The sequence below is a fragment of the Trichomycterus rosablanca genome, chromosome 23 (assembly GCF_030014385.1).
Source record: "Trichomycterus rosablanca isolate fTriRos1 chromosome 23, fTriRos1.hap1, whole genome shotgun sequence".
Classification (NCBI taxonomy): Eukaryota; Metazoa; Chordata; class Actinopteri; order Siluriformes; family Trichomycteridae; genus Trichomycterus; species Trichomycterus rosablanca.
Genome location: NC_086010.1, coordinates 4,365,214 through 4,392,717, shown reverse-complemented (window position 1 = coordinate 4,392,717; position 27,504 = coordinate 4,365,214). Strand labels below are relative to the sequence as shown.

At 39.4% G+C, this 27,504-nt stretch overlaps 1 protein-coding gene across 1 annotated transcript; it reads left to right on the top strand.

Annotated features, from left to right (window-relative positions):
- Positions 1-317: 317 nt before the first annotated feature.
- On the top strand, positions 318-27,429 carry sv2a (synaptic vesicle glycoprotein 2A). The gene is made up of 13 exons (XM_062985362.1): positions 318-480; positions 14,011-14,731; positions 20,269-20,449; positions 20,905-21,056; positions 21,927-22,060; positions 22,253-22,342; positions 22,890-23,000; positions 23,261-23,349; positions 23,671-23,835; positions 24,112-24,245; positions 25,616-25,819; positions 25,907-26,066; positions 27,099-27,429. The coding sequence occupies exons 2-13, from the start codon at positions 14,134-14,136 to the stop codon at positions 27,280-27,282; spliced, it is 2,202 nt and encodes a 733-aa protein (XP_062841432.1). The 5' UTR covers positions 318-480; positions 14,011-14,133; the 3' UTR covers positions 27,283-27,429.
- The last annotated feature ends 75 nt before the right edge of the window (positions 27,430-27,504 follow it).

Below are 27,504 nucleotides of genomic sequence, written 5' to 3'. Positions count from 1 at the left end.
ATTTTGGTTAAATATTTAGTAACCGTATTAAAAGGATTTTCAAAGGATTGGACTAGTAATCGAAAGGTCGCTGGTTCAAGCCCCACCACTTCCAGGTTGCCACTGTTGGGCCCTTGAGCAAGGCCCTTAACCTTCAATTGCTTAGACAATACACTGTCAAAGAACTGTAAGTCGTTTGGATAAAAGCGTCTGCTTAATGCCTACCATGTAAATGGTATATCTCCAGGTGCTGCTTGGCATCCCCCCTATTTGGTGTGAGAATGGTACAGTCCGAGGCCGGGAGGAGAGGATGGAATAGCGGAGGGCGGGGGGAAACGCGCTGTAGTAGGGGAGCGCTTTTCTCCTGTTACACGGGAAACCGAACACACCGGACATTTTTCACATCATCACCAAATTCCCCCCAAAAAGGCTTCAGTTTCCCCTGTACATCGATCACAACGGAAAATTATTACATACTACTACGGTAATTCAGCAATTAAGGTAAGTCCAATTATGCTAATTATTGTGTAAATGGTTTGTATTCAGGTAGCTGTAATAATCTGTTCAATCCTAAAAAGCGGTCGTCTAGAATTAAGATCAGATATTAATATAGACTTAAATATATAAATGTGAATCTAATAGGCTATAATAGTGTACAATCTGACGTGGTCGTTTGTATCACGTATTTATTATGGGAGAAGAATCATTCTTAGTAAAATGACTCTGAAATAAGGATGATGAGATGATGATGTTCATAGAAATAAATTCGAACCAGGTATCATTGTTCATGCCATTATAATTATTTGCATTATGCACTTTGATTTATTATTTGTGTTTGTAATAAAATAAATTAGTGTCAGTAATGAAACCGGCTGTTTTATAAGCATTAAATGAGAGCAGCTTGAGCCTCGCCCATTCACCTTCATATTCGGAGGTTGTATTAGTAAAATGTCTGACTTAAACCAAACAGACGGGAATTTGTGCGTTATAAGACTCCACAAGGCTGTTATAACGCTATAACAGATACCAGCTTTATTATGCACTAAAACGGGTGTGTAAATGGCTTTTTTTGTGCTGGGCATCGTGACGCGAGCAATGACCTTGCAGCAGCAGCAGCAGTAGAGATGGATGGCAGGCCAGGATGGAGATTCTCCATGGATGGTGGAAAAAAAGCTAGGGCTGGAAAAATGTGTATGTGGAATTATTTCCGACCGGTTTTTATCAAAGTACATTAGGCTCAGATATATGATCAGATACAGTAATAATATATAGTGACGATTGGTCGTTTGATTGGATGATGAGTAATGCTCCAATGGCGTTGCCTCCTGCTAAATAAATGCCTGCAGCCTGCTGGATGGTGAATAAGAGGTAAAGGTAACATCAAGGTAAAGGCCACATCAAGAAATGAGGGTGCATTGTCAATTTTAAACACAATAATGATCAAAATTAAAACCAAGCTGATGTCTAAATGGATTTAATAATACATCCTTAAATATTCAGAAGTGCCATTTGTATATTTTAGAATAAGATGATTGATCCATGTTGTGCTGTTAAATGTCGTATGCTTCACAGCATGAAGTACAACAGTTAAGACATATTAAAGATAATCTGATATCTTACATACCTCACAACAGGCTTGATGGTGGGTAATATTCACAGCTTACAGGGGGCAAAAGATTGTATTGTCCACATGACAGAACAGAATGAGGGCAGTCCTGTGAATCAACCATTGTTTTAAACAAGTACCATACACTATCAAACTACAATACAGCGGCAGTATTATGGTATAACATGGCTTCCTGACATTTTTATCAGCTGGACCACAAGGCTGTTTTTTTTTTTTGGCTGATCAATTGCACAAGGGTTGTAGGTACAGAGTTTATTTCTTTTTTTTCTCACTGTAATTGTTGTTCCTGCTGCTTTCAGGTTACCCTGCAACTCACAGGGCACTGTGAAAACTTTGTCTGGTTTACCTGTCTGAGGACAATTACCTGTGGTTTTATTACTTTTCCACTTGCAGATTATCGAACCAATTGTATCGGCCAAGTGTTTGCTATGACTCTGTATCTTTTTATTCAAGTAATAATAAGTAATAAAACAACATACGTTTAATATGTAGTGTAGTATATTTTTGTGGACATTTTTTTGAACAGACTGATTTAACTATAATGAGAATATATAACTAAAATCAGAATTAGATATCTTTTTAAGAATGTAGCAATCCAATATTGAACTGGCGCCAGGACTGAGCAACCAAAAAACAAAAATCTTTTTCAAATACATTTAATCTGTATTGGTTTGAATTCAACATTTTCGATTCTGATTCACTGATGTACTCTTTATCATGCTTTATTATGCATATTATGTTGACCAATATGTAGAAAACACATTTCCCAAATAAAGGCTCCCATGAGCACCAGAAAAATATTTTTGTTTTTTTGGTTGCTCAGTCCTGGCGCCAGTTGAATCCCAGATCACATGCAATATGCTTATTTTTAGCTTACAGCCTAGATCCCATTTAAATTAGGCAATTAGAAGAAACTGGAGTCCTAAAGCCAACATTGATTTCCCAGATGTGAGTAAAGAATCACATTACATGTGCCGTTACTAAAAACTAGTTCCAAACATTGATCTAATGGGCTCTTGGTGAACAGAGCTTCACCTCGTAGCTGTACATCATGAGTTTATCAGTCTGGCTTGGCTTTTCTGGTTTATAGGATCTCTGTTGAGAGTTTGTATTAATTTGTGCTCTAGTTTTAATTGTAGTTGTAACGTTGCCGAGTGCTTGTTATGCACTTACTCTAGGTTGCAGTGCTCTCTGCTGTATAACCTTGAGAGGAACCACCAGGGGAACCATAAGCAGGCTGTGAAGGGCCATGGAAAGCAGCTTTAGGTTCCTTCCAGACAGAAAGTGCTTTTCTGGATTTATGACTTTTCCCTGCTTGGGTCTGAAGGTTACTTGATGTGTTTCCAGCTGGCCATTATTTAAAGCTATTTCTGGACTGACCAAGTCATACTTGTACATTGGCTCATGCCTGAAACAGGGATGCTAACAAATAGTAGATGCATAAAAACAAGATATGTGTAACAGAAATTGAAGGCAACCAGATTAGATGGGATACATTTTATGAATCAGTAATGCTAGCCTATAAACCATTATAAATTATTACCAATTAGCCTGTACCTGGTACAGTTATTCCTCTTTATTCCTCTGTAAATTAATGCAATAGCCAACGCTTTTATATATAAATCATAAGCTAACATGGCTATTTAGTGCAGAAGTGCTGATCTACAGCCGCAATTAATTCTTCTAAATGCACCACAGAGTCTTACCCTGTCCACATGCTGTTTCACTTGCTGTGGGACTCTCAGCAGGGACCATTTCTGACAGACAACAGCATCCAACGTCCACCACTTAAATCATGATCTGCTGCAGCTGCATTATTGTGAAAAGCATGTGGACCCCTCACTATGAGCTAGTTGGAAATCTTAATCCAAAACAGTGGCCATTAATATGCTGTAGGCTTTGGTGTGTTCAGCTGCACGGTGCTGACTTTGTTCAGTTGCTGTGTGTTAAGATGTGGTGTATTTCACTGTGCTTTGTTTAGCTGCAGTGAGTGTTTAGTTGGACTGTTTGAGCTGTGGTGTGTTCAGCTGTTGTTTGTTTAGCTGGTCTTTGTTCATTTGCAGTGTGTTTACCTGTGCTGTGTTGAGCTGTGGCATGTTTGGATGGGCTGTGTTTAGCTGTGCTGAGTTGAGCTGGATTTTTTGAATGGTCTTTGTTCAGCTGTGCTCTGTTTAGCTGTGGCATGTTTGGATGGGCTGTGTTCAGCTGTGCTGTGTTTAGCTGTTCTATGCTGAGCTGTGGCATGTTTGGAATGGCTATCTTTAACTTGTCTGTTTTTACCTGTGCTGTGTTGAGCTTTGGAATGTTTGAATGGGCTTTGTTCAGCTGTGCTGTGTTGAGCTGTGGCATGTTTGGATGGGCTGTGTTCAGCTGTGCTGTGTTTAGCTGGATTTTTTGAATGGGCTTTGTTCAGCTATGCTGTGCTGAGCTGTGGCATGTTTGAATGTGCTGAGTTCAGCTGTGCTGAGCTGTGGCATGTTTGGATGGGCTGTGTTCAGTTGTACTATGCTTAGCCTGTTTTTTGCTGTGCTGATTTTGAATGCACTGTGTTTAGCTGTGCTGACCTGTGGTGTATTCAGATAGGCTGTTTTCAGCTGCGCTGACTGTGACTGTGTCCATGGTGACAGTGCACATGGAGAGATTTTTTACAGCAGCCAACACCAGTCATGTTGATGTATCTGCTTGATGACTGCAGCTCAGATTCTGCCTTTAAAACATTCATCAGTTCTCCCCCTCCTCCACTATTTCATCATACCAGCCTCACTTTCACCCCTGTTAATGCAGCGCTATTTATTTATGGCCTTTGTGAAATATAGATCTAAATTCAGCTATATCGTCTTTAGTTAAGGTTCTCTAACTATTTGGATAAAAGAAACAATTCTGTTGGAAACAGTTTTAAATCACAAATACTCTTGGATAGCTAAATTTGCTTATATAAAGTGCTATATTAGTCCTTATAGTGCAGAAATCACATTTCTTTATTTATAGTAAGAACTTACAGATTGTTTTTACCTTTACCGAGCTGACATGTTAGGTAAGCAGATGTGTTGGTCAGAATGTATAGTGTTTACTAACTAGTGTACTAATGACAGTATTAATACTGCACTAAATTAGCTTAATGTTTAGTTATGTTGTGTGTTGTTTGAGCCTGAATGGTTGATGTTATTGTTTAGTAGATGAAAAGGGAAATTTGGATTTTACCAGCTAGTATATTTTGAATATTGATAAAGCACATTTCTAAGAAATAACATGGTAAACTAACCATTCATATTGTTAGGGCCTAATTGTATAGTGTGTGTCATTGTTTCAGTGGCAACAGCTAATTTCCTCACTTAAATTAAAGTCCTGCACCCTGACATGCTAATTTACAAATTTACAATTTACCATTTACAAATTCCTTAATGCCTTTACTGGCATTTATTAATTGCTAGCAGCAGATGGGTTTTGGGGTTTTACTTGTGGAAACACACAATAGTAACTTATAGAGATGGACCGATCGGGGTTTTTGGCACCGATTCCGATCTCCGATCTCCTTTCAGGGACATCGGCCGATAGCCGATTCTGATCGGGGGGGGGGGGGGGGGGGGGGGGATTAGCAGTAAATAAACTTAAAAAGAGCCTCACAGTAAAGATAAACCGGAGCAGCGTGCACGCGCGCGCGTGTGTGTGTGTGTGTGTGTGTGTGTGTGTGTGTGTGTTTGTGCCTTTAGAAGAGACGCTTTGTTCACAGTATCGCTAGAAGTGATTAATTGATTCATGAGTTGATTCGTTTTTATGTGAAGCGTAAGTTTCTCTTCTCAGTTATCTCTCCGTGTTTACTGTTATTAATTAAATGTCGTGGTTTTAAATAAACACCAGCTACTACAGAACATTTTGTGTGACTCTCTTACATTAAAAAGCTTCATTAAAAAGCTTAATTAAACTGCTATTACCACAGATCTGTAACCGAGTCAGACTCGTTCCGTCTAAGGAGCTAAAAGTTTTCTAAAAGTTCAGCAGATGATCCTGAACTAACGAATTTGGTAATGAATAAACTTTTGCCTCTGATTGGCTCTGTAACGTTTTCTGTTCTCATCTACATCACAAGTAAGAACCGCTTACGATTTACCAAAGTGAACCAGGAGTTTATATAACGTGCTGATAGAATCGACTCAGATGTGACCGGGTTGAATTATCTTTTTAAAGTAAATATTACAATCAGCAAAATTACATCGTAAGAGCTTTCACGATGGTTTCTGTACGATTGTTGATGAATGGTGATGTGATGGTTGGTGCTTCGTAGCTCAAAGTCTGGATCAATCCACTGAGCTGTTAACTTAACATGGTCTTTATATATCACACGATCGGATCGGCTACTTTTAGGAAATATCGCCGATCGCATATTTTGATTAAAAATCGTCCGATACCGATTCGTAGCCGATCGATCGTCCCATCTCTAGTAACCTATGTTTAATACAGATTATGGACATAATTATGAAAAAAGACATTGACAGCGAGTTAACAGGAGGTAAGACCACTTCCAGAAAAATTTTTATTCTTTTGTGGTGGAATGTTGGAACACATTTTCTCAGTTTTTCAGTTCTTTGGGATGAAAGGTGTGATAATCAAAGTCCACTCCTCAAAACTTCCCATAAATATTCAGTGATGTTTGGAAACCATTTAAGAAGTTTGACATTATCCTGGTAATCATCAAACCATTTTTAAATAATTTAGCATGTACACTAATGCATTTTATTCACAAATATAAAAACAGCATCAGGACAAAATGTTTACACCACATGGTGCATCTGGACCTGTAAAATTGACACACAAATAGTTTATATACAACCTCTTCTTCTTCTTTTCCTTGGCCTTTGTCCTGTTTGGTTGCAGGGTTGGCTCTCGGCGGATCATGATCCGCGCATCGATTTGGCACAATTTTTACGCCGGATGCCCTTCCTGACACGACCCTCCCTATTTTATCCGGGCTTGGGACCGACACTACAATGCACTGGTTTGTGCATCTAGCGGCTAGGTATCTATAGGACAATTCAGTGTTTCCAATTATCCTGGTGGCATGTTTTTGGACTGTGGGAGGAAACCGTAGCACCTGGAGGAAACCCACGCGGACACGGGGAGAACATGCAAACTCCGCACAGAAAGGACCCGGACCGCCCCACCTGGGGATCGAACCCAGGACCTTCTTGTTGTGAGGCTAAAGTGCTACCCACTAAGCCTCCATGCCGCCCCAAATAGTTTATATACAACCATGTAAAGAATTCACACAAACTTATGATTTGTACTATTATAGATGCCCTACTGCATTTAATATCTGACAGCAGACATTGTGGGTTTGAAGCATGTTTTGGCTTTCCTTAAAACATCAAACTGCCATGCTATAGAAAGTATAACTCATAAGACTGTCCAGTATTTTTCTTCTTAACAAACTATGCGAGACTTTTGGAAAATTTTGTTTCTCTCTGCTGGAAATGATAATGCTTCTCATCAGTGATGATTCATGATATAGATTAAAGGAAAAACAGCCCAAAGGCAGTGAATGCAACCCCTGACTGTTCTCTGCATGAGGTCAATGCTGCCTGATGCCATCGTTATTTCACTACTACAGATGCAAAAAATTTAACCATGAAATTTTAGCAGTGCACACAAGTGTCGAGCTAACATTAGGTGAAGGTGTAGGAAGAAAGCTGGAGGGATGGAAGGTAGAAATCAGATGGTGTGTGGGTGTGTGCTGTGTGGGATGACAGTGGTCAATGATGGCATTAAGAGGATGATGTGGTGAGTCATCAAGGCTGCTAATGAGATGCTGCATTGTGGGAGTGGATGCACAATTCTAAATGAGCCTTGACACCATCATATGTTTTCATCTCTTTCAAACTATTCTTTCTGCTTTTAACTCACTGCCTCCTTATGGTTCAAGTTTAAGTAAATGATCCACCTACACCGAAAATCTGTCACGTTTCTCACAGTTATTGTCAGTCTACCACAGGTCTTCTTTAAATGTACCGAGCACTACAATATCCTACAATATCTAAACATGTTAATCCTGAACCTGTGCTAGTTGGATTATCTGTATTATAAGCGAGTTCATAGTAAATCCAATATCAAACCATATGCACATAGGATTATATGAACTGGATTATGCTTGTTGCCCTCAAAGGATTACATGATTTGACATTTGATGACTCCAGCAGATGCTACTACATATTTAATACATATTTAATATTATATTTAATAATTGAATTCTAATGTCTGCATCTTATACATCCACGACAGAGTGCTACTTTATCTTAGGTTATCACACATTCACCCAGTGGGCAGTTTAGAGTAGCCATTTCACTTACTGGCATGGTTTGGGGCAGTTTGGGGAAAAAAATTAAGTACCTGAAATGAATTTCACTTACAAAATCTAGTTGAAACCCCTGTAATTGGCCAGCCAGAAATCTAATATAATCTTAATCTTATTGGTAGTAAAAAATTTAAAGTTAAATGTAGGTTAACACATCATTTACAAACATTAACCTTTAAGTGAGTAAAACATAATTATAAATGCATTTATGGGTTTTTAAATTAAAAATTATATATAAAAATTTCATTTTGCAAGATTGGATCACAGCAAACATCTAAAAGCCAACATAGTTTCATCCGTTAACTTGCTAACAACATGTCAGACTAAAGCCCTGTCTTCTCTTACAAAGTTCATGCATTATAATGTGTGTTTTTCTTTAGTGTAATTGTTTTATTAACTACCTCTGTCTTAAAAAGCAGAAATACTTCCTTACTATCTTACGTTGTGTTTGTATTTCATTACAACGCTTCTATCTATGCAACTTGATTGAGTTATTAAACACTAAAATATGCAGGGTAGGACTGGAACACATATTTATACCATCCCCCTTTCATAGCTTCTACATAAATATGCATCCTCTGCTCATCTGTTTCTGGAAGCTGCTGGGATTCGTCAGCACTACCAAACGCTGATTGATGCAGACAGACTTTGGCGCAGTAACGACGTCTCTCTGTCCTCTTGCATCTTAATGGCTGTGTTGCTTTGCTGTAATCTCTGGCATAGAGAAGAGCTACATTTCCCAGTGGCAACATCTTCGATTCAGCTTCAAAAATTAAATTACATAATTAAGTCTTTCATCAGCTCTAAGTAATAGCTGGCGCAGTTGCCCTCCCAACACAAAAGTGGTTTTACAATCAAATCTTTCCTAATGAGGTGTGGAGAAAACATTCTGTATCCCTGGTGCCTGGACCAATCAATCCAGTAGCACTCATCATTTTACTCATCACTGCTCTGTAAGTGGACAGTTCGTTTAAGAAATTTTTTTATATTTTTACATACAAATAAAAAAAGAACATGTATGAGAAAAGCAGTGCTGTGGATGAAATAAAAAGACCTGAAAAGTGACTCATGGATTTGATCTGACCATTCAGACATTTTCTTTCAGTATAATATGACTCCCAGTGTTCCTCCTTACCTTGACGTGAGACCATTCTTCTGTATGCTTCTGGTTTCCAATATCCACATCTCATTTATGTCCTTCACCTCAGTGATGGACTATTCCCAAAAAAGCAGCAGAAGGTATTTTACCTGATGTCTGAAGCAAAAACTCATCGAACTCTTGTATGGCTTTTACTTAGCTGCAGTGATGTTTGAGTGAACCTAATTGAAATGTAAGCGTTTCACCCAGAGGAAGAGTACTGCTCCCTGCTGAGTCGTTAGCCATAAAACCTTCATGAAGTTAAACTGTTTTTCCTCTTTCCTATAAACACACCACTCAACTTATATAGTATCACAATCCTGTACTTAGAAATAAAGATGGAAGCTTAGGTAAGGGCCTAGGATATTAAGGGTATTAGTTTAAGGTTTTGTGTTATTAGACCCTCCAGTGGTGAATGATATGCTAATGTTTGCTTTAGCATGGTCAATTTATCTGTGCTCAGATTTATATGTCAATGTATCTTTCCCCAAAGAAGGTGGTGGAACTTCATATTAATGACTGTGGTTTTATCGCTTTGTACCATGATGCCAGGCTTGATCTGGTCTGGTTTTCATTTTAAGAGCAGGCCCCAGGTTTGGATCCAAGCTGAGTGTGCACTGTGCCAGTTGGTGGGGCGTGATGCTGCACATTCATTGTCGTCCTCAGCTTGTTTTGGTTTTTTTTTTCCTCTTTTTCTTTTTTCAAAAACTCTTTGTACTGAAAATGTAATTTAATTGCATATAAATGTTCATCTTAACCATCACTGATTATGAAACTCTAGGTCAGCGAATCACACCTGCCTTCCAGGTAGAGTTCTGAAAAACAAACAAAGCTGATCATCACTAGTGGGTGGTGAGCTGAGCATGACGTCCACACTACAGTGTTACGTAGGAGGAAAACCAAACAGAGCTGGACAGATAAAAAAAAAAGTCAGTTATCATGAGTTTTCTTATTGGAATGTCATTTTCTAGAGCACTTCAGAATCATTAGCCTACACATTTTTGTCAAAATAGCAAAGGGGTTAAATAGTTTATTAGCTCAGTTGTAGTGATATTTTATACACAGTGTCTTGAGAAAGATTATGATTGACTATAGGTAATGACTTCTCTGTGCCCATAAAAGTTGGGCTACTTTGACTTTACCCATTAGAACGATTTGAGAGCCCACTAATCAGGAATCACTGAGCACATTTCTGAACAACTTCTGGTGCTAAGTACATGACACAATGATCTCCTTTCATTTTCATGTTTTATCAGTGCTATATTCTGGTTAGGGTCACTGGAGTGTCTTTAAACCAAGTTTTTCTTCATGTCTTAATAGAGCTTGCTTTGTACACAGCGGCATATCAAGTTGGAAACATAATTTCCTTTATATAATTTATTACACCTGTTAGCAATTGTTGTGACTGAAACACATGAATTCAATAATAAGAATGGGTGTCCCAGTATTTTTGTTCATGTAGTGTATTTCAGTGTTGCAGGTTTAATAAGACTTCTGAGTAGGTCATTTAAAAACAGTGTTTGGTTGCTGTGTGTTTGGTTATCAGTGAATTGAGCTCTGCTGCTCAAACACTGACACTAAAATGAGCACAATTCCGATGATTACCTGTTCTGCTGGAGACAAGCATGGCAATCTTTAGGTGATCTCTCCTTATCTTCAAAGATGTGACGTTGGTGAGAGAGGTGAGATGAGAATGGCAAGCATGCTGAGCCCAGCTGATGATCTCTATTTGTGGAGAGAAGCAAATCAATAGGACCATCCCACAAAGCAATTATCTCACTGACAGGAAACCAGGAGAAACACAAAGAAAGTGACACACAGAGAGAGAGACAGAAAAGTGACATTGTTCTTATTTCATTTACAGCACAGAAGGGTCATTTTTCCTATTTGTGCTGTCTCATGCTCAGAAGCTTTTTTCTATGGAGCTTTATTTAATTGCCATGCTAGCAGGTGCCCTACATACTAATGGTGCTTAATTATCTGTCACATTATTAATACAGGTTCTGGAGCCTGACTAATTTCAGATGGTAGTACAGTGTACCCCTGGGTAGAACATTTTATTGCTGTGATAGATAAGATGTAGCTGTCAGATTTACATATTTTAAGATACTAGAAGAACAGCCACTAAGGTGCCCTCAGTGAATAAGCATGTGCTTATACAGCCTGTAGGGATACAAAGATATATTCAGTATTGCACTTCCAATATTAGCACTAAGTGTTGGTCTAGGTGGAGTTTCAGCTTTACAGTTGCTTAACTGAGGAATTAAAATGAAGTTATAATTAATTTAGCAAATCTTTTCTTTTGAAGTATTCATTTTAATGAAGCGATCAGAACGCAGCTTGTTTTCTTACTATTAACTAATTTGAAACATTTTGATGTAAACTAAAGTAAAAAAATTAAAATGGTTAAAACATCATATTTTATGAATTATTATCATTTAATAAAAGCATAATTAGGGAGGTGGGACATTTATCCTCATTTTTTGTCAGTTACTTTGCTAATACTATGCTAATGCTATTGGTGGACAGTCGTTAGACTTTTTGAAAACATGAAATCACAGGTATTGTGGTATATTCTAAAACATTAAACTACTGTCAGAAATTAAAGCAATTAAAAGTAATTTAATATTTAAAATGTATTCTCTGATAGTAAAAAAAAACCCATCTCTTTCTTTTCAGCTATGTTAATGCTATGCTAAGACAATGCTTATATCGTCTGTTTGCTAGCCTCTTTACTGTTTAGCATTACTCTTTAGCATTTTCCAGCATATGGTTTCAAAGCATTTGGCTATACATAAATTACTGGGAATTTGCTATGACATGCTATTTTTTTAAACTATTCATGGCATAGCTTATATTAAGGCTAAGGCATGTATGTTTGTTGCACTGAGGCAGTATGATATGATGAACAGTGATTAGATTTAATTGACCTCACAAAACAGCTTATTGCTTCATGATCAACCCGTTTTAAATATTTATCATTTATATTTATGTCTACTGTTTGTACTCGAACAATACTTGTTTTGTTTCCATGGTTTATCGGTTTATCAAGTGTTATGTTAAAGTGAATGAAAATGTCACAGTAGAGAGAACTAAATAAAATACAGTACTAGATTCATAATCATCTACTTTTAGCCTGTTAAGACATTTCTATTTTTTATTATAGTTAAAGATGTCACTGTTTAGGTCTTGTATCTTTTAAAAAGCTGGAAGCACACTGACATTATGTTTTTTGTTTAAGACTAATGGAACTATACAGTGTATCACAAAAGTGAGTACACCCCTTACATTTCTGCAGATATTTAAGTATATCTTTTCATGGGACAACACTGACAAAATGACACTTTGACACAATGAAAAGTAGTCTGTGTGCAGCTTATATAACAGTGTAAATTTATTCTTCCCTCAAAATAACTCAATATACAGCCATTAATGTCTAAACCACCGGCAACAAAAGTGAGTACACCCCTAAGAGACTACACCCCTAAATGTCCAAATTGAGCACTGCTTGTCATTTTCCCTCCAAAATGTCATGTGATTTGTTAGTGTTACTAGGTCTCAGGTGTGCATAGGGAGCAGGTGTGTTCAATTTAGTAGTACAGCTCTCACACTCTCTCATACTGGTCACTGAAAGTTCCAACATGGCACCTCATGGCAAAGAACTCTCTGAGGATCTTAAAAGACGAATTGTTGCGCTACATGAAGATGGCCAAGGCTACAAGAAGATTGCCAACACCCTGAAACTGAGCTGCAGCACAGTGGCCAAGATCATCCAGCGTTTTAAAAGAGCAGGGTCCACTCAGAAAAGACCTCGCGTCGGTCGTCCAAAGAAGCTGAGCGCACGTGCTCAGCGTCACATCCAACTGCTGTCTTTGAAAGATAGGCGCAGGAGTGCTGTCAGCATTGCTGCAGAGATTGAAAAGGTGGGGGGTCAGCCTGTCAGTGCTCAGACCATACGCCGCACACTACATCAAATTGGTCTGCATGGCTGTCACCCCAGAAGGAAGCCTCTTCTGAAGTCTCTACAAAAGAAAGCCCGCAAACAGTTTGCTGAAGACATGTCAACAAAGGACATGGATTACTGGAACCATGTCCTATGGTCTGATGAGACCAAGATTAATTTGTTTGGTTCAGATGGTCTCAAGCATGTGTGGCGGCAATCAGGTGAGGAGTACAAAGATAAGTGTGTCATGCCTACAGTCAAGCATGGTGGTGGGAATGCCATGGTCTGGGGCTGCATGAGTGCAGCAGGTGTTGGGGAGTTACATTTCATTGAGGGACACATGAACTCCAATATGTACTGTGAAATACTGAAGCAGAGCATGATCCCCTCCCTCCGGAAACTGGGTCGCAGGGCAGTGTTCCAGCATGATAATGACCCCAAACACACCTCTAAGACGACCACTGCTTTATTGAAGAGGCTGAGGGTAAAGGTGATAGACTGGCCAAGCATGTCTCCAGACCTAAACCCAATAGAACATCTTTGGGGCATCCTCAAGCGGAAGGTGGAGGAGCGCAAAGTCTCGAATATTCGCCAGCTCCGTGATGTCGTCATGGAGGAGTGGAAAAGCATTCCAGTGGCAACCTGTGAAGCTCTGGTAAACTCCATGCCCAGGAGAGTTAAGGCAGTTCTGGGAAATAATGGTGGCCACACAAAATATTGACACTTCAGGAACTTTCACTAAGGGGTGTACTCACTTTTGTTGCCGGTGGTTTAGACATTAATGGCTGTATATTGAGTTATTTTGAGGGAAGAATAAATTTACACTGTTATATAAGCTGCACACAGACTACTTTTCATTGTGTCAAAGTGTCATTTTGTCAGTGTTGTCCCATGAAAAGATATACTTAAATATCTGCAGAAATGTGAGGGGTGTACTCACTTTTGTGATACACTGTATATATATTTTTTCGTTTCAGACTCCTGGTGCTTTCAAAGGTGCTGAGCTCTTTAACAACCACAACTCCTCTGGTACATGCTAACTCTCCTCCACTGACTCTTAGCCAAACAAACACTTTTTACTCCACTATAAATCTTTAAAGATGGATGAGGGCTATAGAGACCGATCTGCTATATTCAAGGGAGCCAAGGACATTGCCAAGGAGGTTAAGCGGCAGGCGGGCAAGAAAGTGGGCCGTCACGTGGATCGCGTGTCGGATGAATACACCAAGCGCTCATACACACGCTTTGAGGAGGATGATGATGATGATTATCCCGTTCAGGCCCAAGATGGAAGCTACTACCGCAGCAACAGCCGTGCCAATGACGATGATGAGGGTGCACACAGCGACTCCACAGAAGGACACGATGAAGATGACGAGATCTATGAGGGCGAGTACCAGGGAATCCCGCGCCAGGATTCATCTGTAGAGAAGGCAGATGGTCAGGCAGCCAGCCGCATGCAGCACCGCACGGATCTCGCTCAGTATGAAGGCGAGAGACGTAAGGATCAGGAGGAGCTGGCGCAGCAGTACGAGACCATCCTGCAAGAGTGCGGCCACGGACGCTTCCAGTGGACGCTCTACTTTGTTCTGGGGCTGGCGCTTATGGCTGACGGTGTGGAGATCTTCGTGGTCGGCTTTGTACTGCCCAGCGCCGAGAAAGACATGTGCCTGTCTGAGCCTAACAAAGGAATGCTGGGTAAGTTTTCTGTTTATCTCTTCAGTGGTATTGGTTTTGTTTTTAGCAATGTACAGGTGAAAGGACATGAAGAATTTATAATATAATAAACCATAAACTACTAAACATCACGATTGTTAAAATATTTAAAAAAAAATAGCATAAATTTTGTCCAGTAATTCTGCTGGTCAGTCAAATGTTCCAGTGATTTATCTACCTCTTATCCAGAGCGACTTACAGAAGTGCTTCCATAGAAAACATTACCTTACTCTAGTTTAAGTAGACACCACTCCAAGAACACAAATCTTTTTTTAATGCAATAAATAAATAAGAGAATTAGTAAGTACATGTCAACTTAAGTGCCAATATTTTACGCTGCAGCAAAACTCACAGCAGCGAATCTTTGCACAGCCACTAGCTTAGATGGTTTCTCAACTGTAGCAGCAAACATATGGCTGACTGTGATTAAAAAGTCAGTCTGGTTAGCAACTTCATTTTCACTCAACGTATTTAAATGAGATAAAATGGTGGAGTGTGGAGCTCTGCACTGCATAATTAACACTGTACTGTAATTAATGCCATTCTGTAGCAATGGACTTAATTAACAAACTTGCACTCGCTTTTTCACTTTGCTTTTGTAACATTATTTCCACAGTTAGTAAAAGTTTACAGATTGCTGGAAATCCTCTGGGCAAATACGACATGTTGAAAGGTTAGGGCTAAAAATGGGTTCTCTGAAATGCATTGTACCTAGGGTGCTGGCGATGGATGAGATCTTGAACCCTGCCAAGCATCACACAGACACAATTGGCTGTGACTGAGGGAGGGAGGTCACACGGATCCTTAATGTTACAGCTCTTCTGTTGTTATTATTTATTATATATTATATTTAAAAAATATCAGTATAAAAATTATAATTTGTCCGAACATATACATACTTCTTAGAACACTCCTGTTTTATTTGACAATTTGCCCAATACATCCTCACCCAAGATAATGCAGAAATAATCCCCAAATTCCTCAATAATATAAGACTGAAAACAATTTTATCATTTTATAATAGAAATAATTTTACCTGTGTTAAGTTATTTTTATCACACAATTATTAGTGTGGATTAATTTTAGTTTGTGCCAGCTGAAGCCTGCAGCAATACAACATCATCAACAGAATATCCCTGCAGGCCAATGTCCGTTTACATTTTATGCCTGATACACCATCTGTCAGATCCATTGAGGAAGAACAAACAGTGGAGCAGACCGAGCTTTCCTCTACAGCGTGATGACGCAGTTTCAGCTATAATTAACCAGCAGAATAGGAAAAGGTTCACACAAAGCAACGTTGCTGCTGCTGCTGCTGTGAGAGGGAGAGAAGACGACTGGATCGTTAATGTCGTCAATTTACTAACAAATTTAGACATGAACCATAATGTTTCTTCTCATAAACATTTAAATAAAATTAGCAAATGGAAATGCATTCAGTTTGGGAAATCACTGAGTACATTTTATTTATTGCTTCATTTGAAATGTGCTGTTTTCATTAATGTTCCCACTCAAATTTTTTGTTGATCTGTGTATTTTGAAAATCTCAGAAATCAGTAACTGCAAAGATTCAAAATTAAATGAAAAGGGGAGAATATGAACTGTTGCCGTTGCTCAGTGCTGATTACACAACAGTCCTGACTCAAGCTGGAGTGTTTTCATTGGCTGCTGCCTGATTCTGCCCTCCACTGGGGTACACACACTCAGAGCAGCAGTGCCGGTGGTCACATGACACTCCAATCAGAAAGAAGCGCATGGATGTGCATGATTGGTGGATGGCTGAATGTGTGGATAGGTAGACGTGTAGATGTGAGGATATGTGGGATTGGTTGATGTGTGTGTATATATATATATGGATGTGTGATTAGGTGAATGTGTTAGATTGGTGGTAGATTTGTGGGGAGAAAAATGTGTAAATGGCTGGGTGTGGTGTATGGATGTGTGGCATGTGCGAGTGTGAATGTGTGTATGTGTAAAAAGGTGGGTGTGCGAAATGGTAAAAATGTGAAAACCTGCAAAATTTTTCACAGATAGTGTGTGGTACAAGGATCAAACCAGGTTGGCCATTTATTTTCTTGTTCCAAGGTTTTTGTGGCACCTTAGTGGTCGTGATTGCAGTCAGAGAATTTATCATCCTTGCCCTTTCCAAAATTAAACCTAATTAGTGTGGCACAGCCAGAAAAGGACTCGGCGAAGTGGAGGTGGCACGGTGCCTTCAACAATTTGTGTTCTGTTTTATTTTTGGGAAATGAACCTTGGTACATTTGGATGTTACAGATACGGGGGAAGCTGGCACAGTTAACTGAGCTCTCCTCAGAAAGAATGATGGAGAGAATGGCAGTCAGTGGGAAGAGGGAAGAGAATGCACTATAAATAGGCTGACACCCCTGCTCTCTCCATCTTTTTCTCCCACTGTTTCGCTCTTGCGTGTGCCCTCATCCCTGAAGCCTTGCTGTTTCTCAGCACACCAGACTCAGACTGCACAGCGTTCCTCTCTTGCACTTCCCCCACTCTCAGTTCTCTCTCTCTTTCACTCTCTCCTCACTCTCCCTCTGGTCCTCACTCTGTCCTTCCTTTCCTTTTTTTAGTGATAGGAAGCTCAACTGTCTCCAGGCTCTCACTCGCTCCACCTCCTCTGACGAGACATGACACGTTGATGCCTGTAGCTCCTCCCGTACCATCATAACTGCACGTCAGCTTCGCTTGTATTGAGTGGTCCAATGACATCACTGTGAAAGTGTGTAACATGAAGCATATGCAACCCAGCATATGGATATGTTTGCTGTTTATTGAGGAAAAGTGTTTCAGCCCTACCCATTGTTAACAGACGTATAATAAGAATTATATACAATAAATAAAATGCCACTAAACAGTTTCGGGAAGGCACGTTCCTTTTCTAGGATGACTGTGCCAGTGTACACATAGCGAGGCCAATAAAGACATGGGTTGTCAGGTTTGCTGTGGAGGCGTGCTCAGACTCCAGTGGCATGACCTTAACTCCTTAAGTCCTCTAAGACCTCACAAATGCTCCTTAGACTACTGCACCACCTGAACACACGCCAGTTCAAATATGTAAACTGATATCAATCCAGATGGAAGGTTATGACAGTAGTTCAGTGTATAAGAGACAAAGCTTGACACCAAGGCTTCTTTAACTGCAGGCCATGCAACATAAAGGTACTACTAGGGCTGGGCGATATATCGAGATTTTATAAAATATCGATATATTTTCATACGCGATATAAGATAAGACAATATCATCTATATCGATATAGATGTTGCGTTCCGACAGTTCGTCTTTCTCTTCTCCCAGTTAGTCTCTGCGCATGTTCACCTGCCCCGCCTCTCTCCCTCACTGAACACAACTCGCCCCTCCCTCCCCACCGCCAATTCTTTCTGCCCTCAGAACACATTTCTGTAAGTAAAACTCCCATGATAGCATGGAGACGGTGGAGGAGCTGCTTAGTAAAAAGAATAATAATGGCTCAATTATTTGGAGATGGTTCGGATTCAAAGTATCAGATGAGCAGTGGAATAATGTATTCTGTAGAGAATTCCGAAAACAAGTCCAGACAAAAGGTTCCAGCTCCGTGTACCTTTCGTGTACGTTGAGGAAACGTTGAGGGGGAATGTTGAGGGAACGTTCGTGGGGGAACATTGAGGGAACGTTCGGGGGGAACATTGAGGGAATGTTTGTGTGGAAACGTTCATGAAGGAACATTGAGGGAACGTTCGTGGGGGAACGTTGGGGGAACGTTTGTGAAGGAACGTTGAGGGAACGTTCGGGGGGGACATTGAGGGAACGTTTGTGTGGAAACGTTCGTGAAGGAACGTTAAGGGAACGGTCGGGGGGAACGTTGAGGGAACGTTCGGGGGGAACATTGAGGGAACGTTTGTGTGGAAACGTTTGTGAAGGAACGTTGAGGGAACGTTCGGGGGGAACATTGGGGGAACGTTCGTGAAGGAACGTTGAGGGAACGTTTTTTTTTTTTTTAAGTAAAAATTGTTCTTGTGTGAAGCTTCCCCAGCATGAATTTTAATAAAAGTGGCTGTAAAAAATTTGGAACATGTAGCTTTGTCTCAGAAGTGTCTTTTTGTTATTACCTTATGGGACAAAAAAATATCGAGATATATATCGTATATCGCCGTTCAGCGAAAAAATATCGAGATATTATTTTTGATCCATATCGCCCAGCCCTAGGTACTACCATTATATAGTTCTATACTATACGCCTATTATTTATATTTATGGCATTTAGCTTACAGTTTATGGCATGACATGACATGACTATACATAACTTACAGTCATGACTGAATACAATTCAATCTATTAAGAGTTAAAGTTCTTGCTCAGGTGCCAACTTTGGCAGCTTGGTGGTGGTGGGGTTTGAACCCGCAGCTTTCTGATTTCTAGTACAGTCCCTCAACCACTAAGCTATCATTGCCCTTTACAGTACATTTCTGTGTGTATGTGGCTGTGTCCTTTTAGGATATCCGACCACTAACAGAAGGTATTTCGTTCTCAAATCAGCACCATGGACAGTGTCCTGTAACAGCATCCCTGTAGATTTTTGGTTTAGAGAAAATCCTGTGCTGCATTGCGGTGATGGTTATCTCTGCTCTTGTCATTACTGGCTCTTTTTCTGTTATGTAGCCAAGGTGAAATATTGATGATTTTGTCAACTGAGCTGCTGTGCCACACAAATTCCCAGTTGCAAAGTCCAAGTCACCTTCACAATGCTCCCTCTAGCTCTTGCTGTTCCAAAAGGTGCCCCACTATGTAGAATGAACAGGTTAAAAATACACATGGATATTTTCCTAACAGCATCAACTCTATTGTAAACATAGAAACGTATATAATTTACATTACAGAACTATAAATGTATGATGTACTTAATTTAGTACAATTATTTATTTGAAATATATTTCTGGCCTGGACCAAAATGCTGTTGCAATCTTTCGGCTCTCCAGACATATTTATCCATAAGTCATTGCTGCTGGCCATGCAATCAATAATGCAAATGACGTCTACGGAAAAGTGTCCTACTGTTTTACAGAAGCTGACATGGCAAAATGACCTGCCTGCAGCATCAGTCTGATAAATGTGAGCGATTCTGAAGCAGCCTGATAATCAATAGAGCATTTAACTGGTGAGGTAGACAGTGAGAGTTAGAGACGGTGACAGTACATCAGTGTGCCTAATCCATCAGCGTGACTCATTGCTTGTTTCACACCTCAAATCACACAATCAGGGGGCGGTTGAGCCTCGTATATGCACAGCCATATTTCAGATGAATTTAACAAGAAGGAAAAACAAAGCAATGTTGGATGATCCTACAGCATAGGTGGTTATTTGTAAGGTGAGGTGGTTGTTTGTAAAGCAGATTAACACTTTTAGGCCAATAAATGAAGTTCCAAAATTTGCAGGCAGAGTAAATGTTTTGGTAAGTTTCTGTACAAATGTTTATTGTTTAAATGCATGTTAGAGTTGTTCATCTTATTCTGTTTCTGACTTGTAGGTCTGATTGTTTACCTGGGCATGATGGTGGGTGCCTTCGTGTGGGGAGGTCTGGCTGATCGGATCGGTCGTAGACAGACTCTGCTCATCTCTCTCTCCATAAACAGTGTCTTTGCTTTCTTCTCCTCCTTCGTGCAAGGATACAGTTCCTTCCTGCTCTGCCGTCTGCTATCTGGTGTTGGGTAAAACTACTTATTAATTTCATTATTATTGTATTATACAGTCATTTTGGTTCAGTTCTACTTTGGAAGCATGGAACCAAGAATAAAAGCACTATTACCTACTGTAGTATTAGTAAGCCAATAATAAAGATGCTTGAGTCACTTTTCCAGACAGGGCACCTGAAATTAAGCAGACTGGTACATTAGTGCATAATAATTGTAATAAATGCACAGATTTTATGTAGTCATTATTGGTTTTAGATTTACTTTCATAAATATTGGTTATTTTAATAAAACAACAAGAACTTTATTCTTACATGTTGATTTTAAATATTAATTTGAGAATTATTATATAAAATGAGCACTCAGTTTAACAACATTAAAAATACTGTTTATTAATACATGATGTGATGTTAATCTGATTTTAATCACTTATTCTGTTCGTCTCTTTGTTCTAATTTTTCTTATAATTGTAGGATTGGTGGCTCTATTCCCATAGTCTTCTCATACTACTCAGAGTTCTTGGCTCAGGAGAAACGTGGTGAACATTTGAGCTGGCTCTGCATGTTCTGGATGATCGGGGGAATATACGCTTCTGCTATGGCCTGGGCCATCATTCCTCACTATGGTAACTTTTACAACCTATATATCATCACTGTTATCCACCAATAATTTAACTCCTTATCATAACCATCTTTCTCTCCTGTGGTAACTATGAAACACTTTACCATCATCATCTTCCCTCATGAGGTTTATGTCAAACCCTTCAAGTACTAGTACAATTTTTTAAAAATATAATAATAATACTATTACTAAATTCTGTTGGCTTGTCTGTAAAGCCGGTCATGGATGTGCTGTGGGTTAGATAAGTAAGAATTGTCACATGAGTTAAGGATAGTTTAAATAGAAGAATATTTTCATAAAACCAACCATTCATTTGGTTGGCCAGCTAAAAACATTGGACTGGCCAAAAAAGACTCCTGGGGTAGATTTGAGTATAAGTGGCTTCGCGAAACCATCAAACTAACAGCCCCACCATCACTATTAGCATCGACTCCCTCTACAGTGTGAATAACAGTTTTTAAAATGATCATTACATTCTACATCGAGAAATGTTTCTGCCCCGTCTGTTACAATCTTCCTCCACAACAATAACAATTAGAGTCATATTATTACTATCATTAACATCTGCATTAATATTCTGCTCCCTCCGACTATGGTGATATTCCCATGGCTGATGACTCCCCTGCAGGCTGAAAGTTAATGTTGTGAGTGTTGTTAATGTTGTAGATTACCTTTATTCTTTCAGGAAATTAATAATTTAAAGTATTTGGCTATGGTTTGAGCTTATTGTGGCAATATGGCAATTTCACTGCCACTTATCAACAACATTAAGCTAGAAATAAAAACAAGAAAACAAGAACATGAAAAGACATTTTATAAAAATGGATATCATGCTGGCCTTAGCAGGAAGCCCTTTTTTTAAATTTTGTTCCAGGTTGGAGCTTCCAGATGGGCTCAGCCTACCAGTTCCACAGCTGGAGAGTGTTTGTGCTGGTGTGTGCATTCCCGGCGGTGGCTGCCATTGCTGCTCTTAACACCATGCCTGAGAGCCCACGCTTCTACCTGGAGGTCAGTGACTCAACACACATTTCTAACCTCACTTTAATGTTAATGTGACTAGTATCAGATACTTTTTAATTAAGTAAACAGTTTGTTTTTACACATTTGGAATGAAAGAATGTAGGAATGTAGCAATTTATATAAAATATATACACTTCAGGTATAGTGCTTGTGTTTCAAGTAGTGTAAATCTTTTGACAGAATGGGAAACATGATGAAGCTTGGATGATCCTGAAACAAGTCCATGACACTAACATGAGGGCTAAGGGTTACCCTGAGAGGGTCTTCTCTGTAAGTACCACCAAATCAAATGTATTTAAAATTGACTTAAACTAATAAATGGCATTTTTAGTACTGTTTAAAGAATATATTATTTATAGCCTTGTCAAAATGTTATTGTATTTGTTATTATAAACAAATGTTATGTTTATTGTTAGTCTTGGAAATCAAGTGTTTTTGTAGTGCGATTAAATTGTGCATAATGTGGTTTTAAACATCTGTTTAACACTGAGGTTTCTGTGTTTCCTTGGATACTGTTACGTTGTGATTGATGTGGAATTGATGTGGGTGGTGGAGGCTCTGACAAAGAGGTTTATTACCTCAAGCTTAGATTAAATCAGTGCTCTTTATTAGTGTGAACTTATAAACTTATAAAATAACTAAAGTTGACTTATAAAATTACTAATTACTAATGTTTAGGTAGCATGTAACTGAAGCAAACCTTTACAGTATTGTATTATTGATACTGATTAACTGTTTTAAAGACAAAGAGAAGCAGCATCAGTGTTTATTGATACTATATGACCACATGCTCATTTGTTTACTGCTAAATCTCCAGGTGACCACCATTAAGACAGTGAAGCAGATGGATGAGTTGGTGGATATGGGAGATGACACTACAGCTTGGCACCAGCGCTGGAAGCTCAAGCTCATGAGTCTCTTTAATCAGGTACACCAGACTAACCTCAGTTTTTTATTTATTTATTTATTTATTACTAGACTGTATTTTCTAGACATATTTGCCTCTTATACTGACAAGAAAAAAACTGGAACTAAATTTAGTTAGGCAGCCAGTTATTAGTCCACTTACTTTTTTATACAAACGCTAACCATAATTAACAAGACTAGTTTACTAGACTAGTAACACAAATATTAAACTTGTGAGAAGTCTTTAAACATATTCCGTTTCTTTAAATTGTACCCCTGCAGGTGTGGAGTAACTTCCTTACCATTTTTAATCCTGAATATCGTCGCGTCACCTACATGATGATGGCTGTTTGGTTCACCATGTCATTCAGGTAAAAATTTTCTTATTAAATGTTGTTTCAAATTGTTGAACCCAATGTTACAAATAGGAGCATTTAAGAAACAAAAGCCTTGATGTTGCTAACAATGAATCAAAGCTAGCAGGGAGAGTTCCCATTATGCTAATAAGTCCACTGTTTTTCCATGATTTTAATTGCCCTGCTAAATTTCAATCACTGTTAGCCTCGTTTGCATTTTTGGCTATTTATTAAAATAGTTAATAAGTTAAACCAATCTGTGTTTCTTAGAATGCTGCTACTCAGTGATTAGCCTTTAATTAAATCCTTTTCATGGTGATTTGTTCTTTTTCTAAGCTATTATGGACTGACCGTGTGGTTCCCTGACATGATTAAGTACCTGCAGAAGCAGGAGTACAACGCACGCACCAAAGTCTTCATCAAGGAGAAAATAGAGCATGTGACCTTCAACTTTACCCTGGAGAACCAGATCCACCGGCAGGGAGAATACTTCAACAACAAGTAAGCACTTCATACAAGTCCTAGGTGGTTTTAAAACACATGAATGGCCACCACAAGCTGCCACAACTGGTTCTTTAACTATATTGGAGGAAAAAATATTATTAATGTTTATTAATGATCTGGTGCATCGGTCTAGAAGCATCTGTATTCTATATGTTTAAATTCCACTTGTTTTTTTACAGATTCTATTTGTCACTTGTCTGTTATATAATGTTACCCTTACACATAAACATGCATTTCTGAATACAATAAGACTTCTGTCCGACTCTGGTGCAGGTTTCTGAGTCTGAAGATGAAATCCATGGTGTTTGAAGACTCTCTGTTTGAAGAGTGCTATTTTGAGGATATCACCTCTACCAACACCTTCTTCAAGAACTGCACGTTTATCTCCACCCTCTTCTATAACACAGGTGAGAACAGAGCCGCATCTGCATCTCTGGAGACATCCTTCTGTCCATATTCTGCACCATTTTCTAAATCCTGTTTGCTTTACTTACCTGAGCGGAGACATTTAATTGTGAAATGGAGGGTGGTCAGCCGGCGAATTTCCATCAGTCAAAATGACCTCATTCAGTGGAACGGTTAAACATGGTTTTAGGTATCCTAGCAACACTGTCTGAAGATCTGTTCACTCGAGTGTGTGATAATGTCAAGGTTTTGCATTTTCAAAAGCAGTGAATAAAGTCGCATTATTAACGACAAACAAACGTTACATTATTTTTTCTGAACCTGACTGTTTGAAACCATTCTAATCTTCATATAAATCTGAAAAAGAAATTTTTTTTCTCCAATTTTTCCTCCAATTTTCTCCCCTAATTTAGTCGTATCCAATTACCCTGATTGCGTTACGCTTCACCTCTACCGATACAACCCTCCACTGCTGTCTGAAGAGCCTCGCAACTGACACACGCCCCCCTCCGACACGTGCGCAGTAACGACTGCATCTTTTCACGGATCAGACTTGTGCACGGAGAGCCACACCCTGTCCACATTATTCCTCAACTGCAGGCGCCATCAATCAGCAGAGGTCAAAATTGCCTCAGTTATGAGGTCCCTGTCCGGCTCCCACCATGTATGAACAACAGCCAATCGTTGTTCATGTAGCCGCCCAGCCTGCTGGATGGCAGAGCTGAGTTTTAAACCGACGAGTTTGAAATGTCAGCTCTGGTGTGCTAGCATGTTTTACATGTCACATAAAGAGCATGCTATTGGCTAAACTCCTGATGATAAACTGTAGTATAAACTTCTGCTCCTGAACATCTAAGTTACAAGGCACAGAAGAAAAATAAGGGACGAGATTAAACACAATATATTGCCGTCCTGTCCAGGGTGTGTTACTGCATTGCACCCGCTGATTTTGTGGAAACTGGACCCATTGTGACACTGACTAGGATAAAGCAATGGTAAAATGGAAAAATGTAAACACACACACACACATGTATAAACTATACTACTTTATTTATATACTGTATTTACCATGGCCTGGTGGACCTGGTTTGATCCCTTTAGTAACCATCTGTGAGGAGTTTCTTGTCTATGCGTAAGGCTTCACTTGCCTCCAAAACATACAGAAAGTACATTAACTGTTAAAAGTAAGCAAGTATATTAAAAGTGTGTGTGTTACACTGTGCAGAATGTATTCCTGCTTTGCCCAGTCTTACCAGGTGTTCCTGGACCTACCATGAGCTTGACCAGGATGAACAAATTAACGAATGAATAAGTATCAGAAACAGATCACTGTACAGATAACCTACACCTGCAATTTTATCTGTCTTTTCAGATTTGTTTAAGTACCGGCTGGTCAACAGCCGTCTCATCAACAGCACCTTCCTGCATAACAAGGAGGGCTGCCTGCTGGACACCAGCGACGACAACAACGCCTACATGATCTACTTTGTTAGTTTCCTGGGCACGCTGGCAGTCCTTCCTGGCAACATTGTCTCTGCTTTGCTTATGGACAAGATCGGACGCTTGAGGATGCTGGGTAAAACAGAGAACCATGCATACATGCTGCATGTTTGCACCAGTTGTTGTTTCTAAGAGCAAATGCTAACATTGTGCTCTTCTGCAGCCGGGTCCAGCGTGATCTCCTGTGTCAGCTGTTTCTTCCTGTCGTTTGGGAACAGCGAGTCAGCCATGATCGCTCTGCTCTGTCTGTTTGGGGGCATCAGCATTGCATCCTGGAATGCCCTGGACGTACTTACGGTAGAACTGTACCCGTCTGATAAGAGGTAGGATACGTTTCCTTTTTTATAAAACATTATTATAAAATGTTAGTATAAATAATTATTAATAATAAAAGTCATAGAGTGGGAAATGACTGGGTTTGGAGAGCCTAGACTATTTTTATTAGGAATTAGTGTTATTTTATTTAATAACCTTGTTTATAGAAGAAGCATGTATACACCATGATGTTCTCTTGAGTTACTAAACTGCTGTTTTTGCTGCATAGCCACTGCAGTGCCTCCTCCTCTTTGCAGTTCATTCTTGTCATCATTCTTTAGGGGAATATCCGCAAATTCTTTCAAAATGTCAGGAATCTTCAGCTCTCCTCTCATTTCGGGCTATTACTGGTGTAAAGCTGTTTTATGTACACGGTGCCTGCCGCAGTCTACCACACTGCGCCCCCATGTAGCGGAACATTCAATAAGCATTAACATGTCAGTCTTAATATTGCAACATTTTTCCACCAAATCAAACCATACAAGTCTATAAACTATTAATAATAAAGGACAGTGGTTGCTCAGCGTTTAAACTGGCCTAGAATTTAGATGGTTGCCGGTTCAAGCCCCACTGTCACCAAGTTGCTACTCTTGGGCCCCTGAGCAAGGCCCTAAACCCTCAATTGCTCAAATTATATTCAGTCAAAATATTGAACAATTATGAACTTAAACACCATAGGCCTTTACAAAAATAAAAGCACTGAAGAAGAAATATGTTTTCTTAAAAAGAAATCAGCAGTTTCTTCAGATGTTAAGGACTTTTTCGTAGATAGTTTTGATGGACTTAAAGCAAGATCAACCATAATTTTAAATTCATCCTTGGAACTGCCAGGCTTATGGACATTCATAGTAGTAATGATAGTAATTAAGCTACAATATCCACTCCAGAAATGAGTATTAAGTCCAGCACAGTACAGAAAAATATCAAAATTCTTGTCTGTGGTAATCAGTACACATGCAGTATATACAGATTACATAAAATGCTGTAGCATTGCATTTGTTTATTGTGTTCATTAAAGGTTTAAATTGTGTTTCCCACAGAACTACAGCCTTTGGGTTCCTGAATGCTCTGTGTAAGCTTGCTGCGGTGCTGGGCATCAGCATCTTCCAGTCCTTTGTGGGCATCACCAAAGCTGTGCCCATATTGTTTGCTTCGGGTGCACTGGCGGCTGGCAGCTTCCTGGCGCTAAAGCTCCCAGAGACAAGGGGTCAGGTGCTTCAGTAGTGCGGCCTTGATGTCAGAAAAGTGCCAGCATTAGATAGGGAGAGTCCCCCTGCCATGTAACCCCAAACCCCCTGTTACTGAGTGTCACACAGTTTCCCTCATTGTACAACGTCCCCTCTGTTTATTAAACACAGCACAGTGACAAGTCTTATTGACACGGGTTAGATATTTCTAATCCATTATCGATCTGAATCTTACAATCGCTTGGTTCAAGAGAATTAT